The 9,542-nt window shown below is 38.5% G+C and overlaps 1 protein-coding gene across 1 annotated transcript in view; it reads right to left on the bottom strand.

Annotated features, from left to right (window-relative positions):
- Window positions 1–526: 526 nt before the first annotated feature.
- peng (Pumilio and CPL domain-containing protein penguin) overlaps window positions 527–9,542 on the bottom strand; it is an 87,103-nt gene continuing 78,087 nt past the window's right edge. The window contains exon 12 of the mRNA XM_081759421.1: window positions 527–1,745. Coding sequence (XP_081615547.1) covers window positions 1,604–1,745 — 142 coding nt within the window. The 3' untranslated portion in view covers window positions 527–1,603. The remainder of the gene's footprint in view (window positions 1,746–9,542) is intronic.

Genomic DNA, 9,542 nt, shown 5'->3' with positions numbered 1-9,542 from the left:
GTTGCCACTACTCAGATTTCAAGACTCTTTTCGGTGCATCTATAAAGGTAACCAAAAAAGTTCTATCGCTTTTTCACCCACCACATTCGAACATCGATATGTCAGCTAAGACGTACCTGGAAGATCAAAAATAGTCCCCATCAGTATCGACGACCTTCTGCCAACGTTCTGGAAGGCCATGGATTCCATCGTGGTAGAACTTGGTGGGCTGTGAAGCGAAGAAGGTATCAAGTGTGTTCTGCACCTCTACTAGGGATTTGAACTGGCATTCTCTAAAGTGATTGTCCAAGGAATGGAACAGGTGATAATCAGACGGTGCAATGTCCGGGGAAAATGGCAGATGCAATAGTGTTTCCCATCCAAGGTGCAGAATGGTGTCCCGGGTCATCCTAACCACGTGGGGCTTAGCGTTGTCCTATAACAGGAGGACCCCTTTGCGATTCAGAAGTGTTGGCTCCAGTTTTGAGTTTCCCTTAAACACGGTTTAACTGCTGACAGTACACAGTTGCGTTGATGCTCTGACCAGCTGGTAGCAGTTCCCGATGGACGATGCAGTGAGCAGTCCACCAAACATAGGAGGACCCTTTTTCTGGTGCAGTTCTGGTTTCGGCTGTTTTGGAACCGGTTCATGGGATGCTAAACGATGATGGCGCCGCGGAGCTTCGTACAGGATCCACTTCTCATCACATGTCAGTACCCTGTCCAGAAATGGCTCCTTCCTCAGACGAGACAAAAAAGAAACACAGGTGTCTGCTCGCGTTGCCCATCGACCCAACTTGTAGTGCTTTCCAAGTTTGCCAAATGGTTTCTCCACTCACATGAATTGTAGTCCCAGTTTCTCACACGTCTGGCCACTGTTCGCCTCAATTGCTGCCTGAAGATCTTCATTTTGTATATATGTTGGTCTTCAGGTACGTGATGCGTCTTCGAGTGTTTCGTCACCGTCCTTAAACTTGTTAAACAACTGCTGCACTGTCCGCGTAGTCACGACATATTCACGAAAGGCCTGGCATATCTTCCGGCCCGCTGCCGCGGCGTTTGACCCCAGTTTGAATTCGTACAGCATACACGCTCTTATGACGTTCTGTTGAGGTCCCATGTTTACTTTGTCCCTACGAAAATTCACGGTGTAACTGAACTGCCACAACCAGGTAGTATGTTGGATATACCCACATCAACAACTGACCTTCGCCTTATTTCCACTCGCATTTAACCCACGGTGTGAGGGCCAATTGAACATATACCTCCAAAAAAAAGCTACAGAACTTTCTTGGTTACCTTTATATAATGGAAAATTAATTAATGGTATAAGAGTGTGACAGTGACCAAAGCAGAGGCTACATTTTCTTTCCGCATGTGGTAAGAAACTTCAGAGACCATCTTTTGTTGACCCTGCTATAGAAAATCTAGTTATACGAATCTATTCTAATTGCATTTTTAGTCATAAACAATTAATAAATACATTCTGAATCTTTTGGTGTTTGTTTATTATGATTATAAATATTTTTGTTAAAATATTTATGTAATCAACTGTACAAATGTAATTAACAGTCACAACAGTAAGCAACTTCAGGTACATCGTCGATGCTAAATTCCGTCGGATCTACAACTTTTTCTTCTTAGTTGTCAATTTCTCCACAAGGATTCTAGCTGATGGGGGAGTCGGTTGATCAAGAATATCTAATGCAGGAACCATAACACTTTTTGCAGTCTTCACAACACTGTCCACCTCAGATTCTAATAACCTGCAGGAAGAAAATTATATTAGTTAGAGCACAAAACCACTTCTCTTTCCTTTTAAAACCATCTATGACATGTAAGTAGGATGTCAATCGCTGATTCATTTACGTCTTTATTATTTTTTTTATTAATATATCACTGTTTATGAATCTAGACATACACTATCATGAAAGAAAGATAAAAAAACATTTGAAAACATGCATATCACTCTATACACCCCCGAAATGCAAATGACAAAACGCATATTTAAAAAGTAATAAATAAAAGTATAATATACATACACTAAAGACGAAAACAATTCTATTTGACACAGTTTTCCCTAATTTGGGTTTTTCTACTGTTTTAATACTTCCACCTCTTTTGATATCACTTAGTGCTGCAGCAATTGTTACTTTTCTTTAATTAAGTGATAGTTCTTCAGTTAGTGATACACACATTTCTTAATTAAGACTACCCTAGGAATGTGTATTACAGTAATTAAGAAGAGGTTTTATTGGTGAAGCACATGGCCGTTGTCCGTGGTGTGTTAGGTGATCATCTATAGTACACCAAGCGGTATAAAACGGAGGCATGTAGTGAGGCGATACACGCTTAGTGGCGCAAGTAGCTAGTGGCTAAGATGGCTTGTGCGTTAGATGTGTCCAGACGAACAGTGTTAAAGGTGATAACGGCCTACAAAACTCATGGGACAATAGCGTAAACGACAAGCAATTTTAGTGAACTAAACAGCTTCAGTGACAGGAATCGCCGAGCATTTAAGAGGATTGTCACCAATACCCATCAAGTGAATGGGACAAAAGTGACTGTAGAACTAACTCACATAGCACCTGGAACTAACTCACATAGCAACAATGAAATTTGCGATAATCATAGTTCAAGGCGTGTTGCAAAAACTAAACATCCACTGTCACAATTTTCAAACCGCTGAGCACTGCCAATAACGTTTTAGTGTGAAGTAGTACCGACAACATGCAAAGTGAGGCGCCAATGGTAGGAAAAGCATAGTATGATCTGAAGAATCCCCTTTCACTCATTTTCAACAAGCTGTGTTTACGAAAAATAAACGATATATTTCAGTTTAACGTTCCACAATTATACCCTTTACGCTAAGGGAGGCGGGGAGACGAGTGAGTACGGCGAATGAATGATGATGAAAGAATTGGCGGAACGAGCTTATGAGATAAAACGGGAGTACCTCGGGAAAATCCATGAACATGATGTTGTTCACCACAACTTCCTTAGTCGGGATCGAATCAGGGACTCCACGCACCAGAGGTAAGCACTACCACTGAGCCACCGTGACGCCCCTTCTCCCAGGCTGTGTTTATGTATGGTACTTCCGAGAAGCTTCAATTCAAATTATCTCCTCACTACAATAAAACATGACGACGACTCTGTGATGTTGAGAACCACAGTTTCTTGGTATTCCAGGGTACTGTAATTATGGTCATAGAACGCAGTACTACCAATGTTGTGAGGATATTTTAGGTAATCACATGATTTTTATGAACCAGATGCTGTTTCCGACCCATAACGTAATTTTCCAACATGCCATGCACCAATACATATTGCTGCAGCTTGTTGAGGCATGCTTCCATGAACTTCAGAATGAACTACATGTGCTGGTCCATTTAATCTCATGAAACTATGAAATTAAAACTTTTAGTTGAACGTCCCACGATTATGCCCTTTGAGCTAAGGGAGGTAATATTACTGAACACTTCAGGTCAGTTCTGAAGCTCGGACTGTGAAAAGGAGATACATATCCTTCTTCATCGTTGCTGACGTAATTGAGTGCCGCACTGCATGAAGACTGACACAATATTCCTCTGGAAAGCATTCATGACGTATATGCCTCCATTCCACGACGAATCAAGAGCTGTTCTGCAGGCTAACGATGAACCCACATCATATTAAGCATCACACTCACCTTCATGATTTGAAACTAAATGAGACAAAAGACAGAAAGAGCAATAGATCAAATTGCCTGGATCTGACTCGTAAAATTCAAAGTTTCAATTTGAGATTGCATTCACCCCTACTTCAATCAATTTGAACCTTAATAAATAAGTACGCGTTATAAAGAACTTTTATAGAGAAGTTATTGTTGAACAAACACTAATAAATACATTCGCTTAATACTTCAGTACGCGTTAAGTGCATATTTGTGTCCAAGTACCGTAACTATTCCACGCGGCAGCCGGATCGATCTGGCATAAATCAATAAGCAGGCGAGGCAATACTGCCGAACCTCTGGTGAGAAATAGCTTTCATCACACGAATGTTGTGGCATAGCTTCAAGGTTCTCGTCTCATAACAATATACGTGTTACAAATAAAAATACGTACATCCCGTAGTATACTTGTGATGTGTTATAAACAATACAATTGTATTTTCATTTGATTCAAATGTTATTATGACAAGCAAATACATATAAAGAAACCCAACGTTGAAATTCGAAGAACGACTCAATTGGGAATAAACGTGGGTCTCCGGCTTCGAATACCACCTGTCTCTCTATTATGCTATCCAGTAGTCGGCGGGCAGGTACAATAAACTGGACACCCGGGTTTGATTTCAAAACAGACTCATTTTCCCTCTGAATTTTACTGAATTCGCATCTATAGGTTATGATGTGAGAGAAAGTAGGTTATTTACTCCATTTACCATATCTCTAGTTCAACCATCATAAATATTTATTAACACAGAAAATCCAAACACAGGAAGCTGTGGTACAACCGATATGGTCTGAACGGAAGAGCAATGTTGGTAGAGGGCAGAATGCGTAATGCAGTATCTAGCGTACCGTACAGTAAGCCAGAGACCTGGTTCGATTCTTCGTCCACAGCTCATTTCTCTCTGAATTTTCTGCAGTTCGCATCTATTATATACGAGGATATGTGTGAGATAATGAATCGACTGTTTCCTTCATTTATCATATATTCTGATGTTGCCTGGTATTTGGTATGTCTTCTCAATTATATTCCGGTTTACAGGACATAAGGTTGGAAGTAAAATTAAAAGCTTCATTCCATTTCATTACTATGTTAAACTCATCGTCAATGTATGTAAGAAGTATTTATATCGCATACATATATTTATCGATTTAATTAAACATCTCAAAAGTGAAGGTACGGCCACCGCACCAAACTTTCTCATTCCAAATCCTTAAACCAAATCATGATATGCTGCAGTTATTAATGAAACATTTTCTTGTAAAATACGAACAAAATTATAAGGTTTCCGGAAAACTTTGCCTGAAGAAAATCATCTCCAAAACTAATTATCCCTTCCAGATTTTTCCATAAGAAATTACTCATATCATATGTTACGGTTATTAGTAAATATCTGTTTATAAAACAGCAACAGAATAGCTTCAGTCGTATTTTTCAAAACTATTCACCTGTGATTTATGCAAATCATACGAATACTAATTAAATATTTATTTATGAAATATGAACAAGATCACCTGAGTCGTTTCTGAGAAAGTAGTCTGAAAAAATTAACCCCAAAAATAAACCTCCCCTCGTAGATTATTTCAAGACAAATGAGTTATATCACGTTATTAGGTTTACTTAATTATGAAATATCAAAATCGCCTTGAGTTGCTTTTGAGAAAATCGTCCAAAACAAGAAACTCACCCCCAATAAACTACCCCTTGTAACTTTTTCAGGACAAACGAACCATGCAATATTATCAGATTATTAATGAAATGCCTATCTATGAAATATGAACAAAACTGCCTAAGTTGTTTCTGAGAAAATCGTCCGAAAAACAAACTTATCTCAAGAATAAAATACATGTTTTAGTTTTCAAAACAAATTAGTTATGCCATATACTCATGCTATTATTGAAATATTTGTTTATGAAATGTGAACAAAATTGCCTAAATAGTTTTTGAGAAAATAGTCTGAAAGAAATACTCCCATGAATAAACTACCCCTCGTACGTCTTCTCAAAACAAATGAGTTAAGTCATATTATCAGGTTCGTAAGTGGAATATTTAATTTTGAAATATGAACAAAATTACTTCAGTCATTTTTGAAAAAATTGCCCGGAAAGAACTTGCCCTCAAGTATAAACTACCCCTTGTAAACATTTTTCAAGATAGATGAGTTATGCAATACTATGAGGTTATTAATGAAATACGTATTTATGAAATATGAACAAGATCGCCTAAAACGTTTTTTTGAGAAAATCGTCCCCGGTAAAAACTCACCCTCAAGAGTAAATTACCCTTCTCGATTTTCCCCAGGGAAATGACGTATCACAGAATGGGCTTGTTATTGTAAATTGATTTCTGAAATAAAAATCGTTAGAGCCGTTTTCGAGAAAATTATATATATATATATATATATATATATACAGGACCGGATCCAGGATTTTCTGAGGGAGGTGCACCAATAACTATCAGTACATTTGAATCAAAATTTAAGTTTTTTTAAAATGCTTTAGGCATCTGTGATGTGTATGAGGAACTGACTTACCGAAACGGAAACATGACATGAAATTTTAGGAAAGTATTGCTATTTCCACTGCCACTTTCTCACTTTAGATAGTGTATATTCAGAACGGACGGGGGGGGGGGGTGCACGTGCTCCCCTCCTAAATCCGGCCCTGTATATATATATATATATATATATATATATATATATAGATAGATAGATAGATAGATAGATAGATAGATAGATGGATAGATATAGATATTTATTTTTATTTTCAACCTTCATAAAAGAATCCGTACTTTGGAGGTAAAAAGAAAATTCGAAAAATCCCTCTGGGGAATCACACACACACAAAAAAAAAGTTTAAAATTTGATCTCGATACGTTGAATGGTATGGCCTCCAGGCGAATGTAGATCAGGACGAATAAACGGACAGATGTAAAAAAAAAAAAAAAAAAAAAAAAAAAAAAAAAAAAAAAAAAAAAACCTTTTTCGGTATCTATGGGCCATGAAACAAGTAAATACGTTGACATATCGATTTTTTTTTTCACAATCATCATACTTTCGTCTTTCTTTTCGACGTTCGAAAGTAAAAATGTGCACTTACCACATCAATATGACCATCTTTTGCTCTCAGGACAGCTCTGATGCGACGCGAAATTGAGTCATAGACGACGTAAATGGTGGCAAGTGAAATATTACAGCATTCCGTGTGCAATGCATCACTCGATTCTGCGAGAGAGACTGTAGGTGGAATTCTGCATCGGATTTGAGTCTCCAAAACGGACCACAAATATTAAATTATGTTCAGATCCGGGCCTGGACGAGCGCGGGAAGAAGTTCAACTTCTCCCCGATGTTATTTAAACCCCGCCGCAACAGCTCCAGCTGTATGAATGGGTGCACTGTCGTCCTGGAATATGGCGTGATTATCCGGAAACAACACCTGAACCATAGGACGCACATAGTCCCCTAAAATGGCGACATAATCACGAACACAGACACGACTAGTAAGCGTGAGCACAAGACATACTGAAAACCAGGATATAGAGATTCATAGCATCAAGAGCCACCGTCATGTTTCAAAGTTGGACGGACACACACTAACAATCATACGCTTGTTTGAGTGACAGCCACACAAACACAGCCCAGGTTTGAAATATGGTGAACAATGACTCATCTGACCATATTGCACGTTTCCAGTCATCAGCGGTCATGCTCAATGTTCGCAACACCAATGGCGTTAAGCAAAAGACTCTTATCAGAGTTTTGCCCATTCAAGCCGACTCAGGCTGTGGGAGATGCTGCTTCAGTTCCTCCGTTACTTGCACCGCAGTTGCTGAATGCACAGTTCTTAGTGACAACCTGCTTTAATCTCCGTGGAACCTGTAATTGCAGGGTTTCTTCCGACCATCATTCCTTTTCACCCATGTACTTTGGAGTGATTTTGTAGGCCGCCATCACCTTGGACAGTGTCCATCATTACACACCCAACACATTTGCCACTTTCGTTCGTACCATATAACCGAATGCAAACAATTTGCCCTCTTTGTAAATTAGAGGGGTCGCCCATTTTAGACTATCATCGTCTATTCCCTTCACTGCACACTGCCGTACTACCGTCTCACGTAGTACGACTTTGTTCTAACCCATCACCACAAACAGTCCTGCGCTGCGGTGCAATCACCATCTGGCTGTTGCCAACCCAGGCACCTCACACATTTCTACAGCCAGGTGTTTCAATTAAATTGATAAGTAAACCAGCGTCGGCTTCCCAGGAATTCAGATCCATTGTTAGTTACTTTAGAGATTTTGTTTAGTTTAGTGTCCTGTAAAACACCGTGGTTTATACAACAGGACGCATAGTGTTCAGCGGGTTTTGAACAACATAACATAATTATGGTTAGAAAACGTATGCCTCTTTACTGGTATTCGGATTTCAGAGTGATTGAACATTGGAAACATTGAGGTTTATTAGAACTATACAGAAATTTAATGTATTTACGGGTCATTCTTCAATATTATTAAACACATGATCAAGTAATAATCACAATAAAAAATCACGGCAATATAGAACTGGTGTAAACAAATGTATAAGGCTAGAAACATTGCTGTTTACCAATATCTTGAGAGAGAGAGAGAGAAAAAAAAAAACTATTTCCACAGTCTTGTCATTGCTTCTATCAGAAGTCTATCTGTATGTGTGACTTGCAGTTAATGCAAACTTCCACATCTATGTCTATGTAAAGGAAATGGTTGAAGTGAGAACAATTTAAGGTCAAACGTCCAACCAATTGTCGCACGATCTTTCCGTACGTGCTTCTTTGGTATCTTCGATCCATGTTATGTGATCGAGAAAAAAGAAAAATTGTCGCTCGATTTAAAAAAAAAAAAAAAAATGTTCAGAAATGTTGAGTCGATATAAGAGTACTTCAAAACCACAATTAATTATTTCTACAACATCCAATGGCGATGTAGTGGCTGCCGCCATTTTCCGTTTTCCCGATTTCAGGCGTTTACGTTGCTTTGAATATCTCACCATGTATTTGTTCTAGCAAATTGAATATTGCTAGGCGTCTCCAACTTGTGCAGAGCTAAAACTTTGATCTCTCAACATTTTTGCCTAAAACCACTTGAAAAGAGTGAAATCAGGACCTACAGTACGCAATATTTTGGACACTGAAGACATGTTTGGGAAGAGGAAACAACTGACGTAGAGGTCTGAATTTGTGTGTGCATGTAGTACGGAATCATAAGTTAATACACAAAAATTTGCAGACCTATAGGTGCTCCCAAAGGCCTGAAAAAATCGTAAAGTTGGGGAATTATGCCAATTCGGCATATTTCACTGTCCAATATCTCCAATGAGCCTGGATAAAAATATCTGAAACTTTCGTAATAGTTACTCCTTTAGTACACCATAAGACACACAACAGCGCGCTTTGTGTTTTGTGCACAAGGGGTTCAAAGAATTAAGGAATGACGTCATATTTTAGGTGGTGTTTTGTTCATAAATTCAACTGGAAACTCGTTATGAAGTAAAATATTGTTGGATGAATGGTTAGTCCAGTCAAAGCTTTCAAGTTTTTTTTTTTTTTCTTTCCTTTAGTTGTGACTCTCTGTCTTATCAGCACAGCACAGCACTGGTGAAGAATGCCGCTATCAGCAGAATGCGAGAAAAGTTAAAATGCACACTTGGTAAAAAGTCCGTAAGTACTCATTGCTTCTTGCTACATCAATGATATTCAATTCTGTTTATTCTTGTTTGAACTGTCAACTCATGCAGGAGACTATTGTTCTTTCATTTGATCTACATTACCGAGTCAGTGTTTACTGTGAGTGAGCGCTCACTGACTG

This window comes from Thermobia domestica, chromosome 5 (assembly GCF_964235325.1).
Source record: "Thermobia domestica chromosome 5, izTheDome1.hap1.1, whole genome shotgun sequence".
In the NCBI taxonomy this organism is placed as follows: Eukaryota; Metazoa; Arthropoda; class Insecta; order Zygentoma; family Lepismatidae; genus Thermobia; species Thermobia domestica.
The sequence above is the reverse complement of the archived record's forward strand: the minus strand, read 5'-3'. Positions and strand labels throughout refer to the sequence as shown.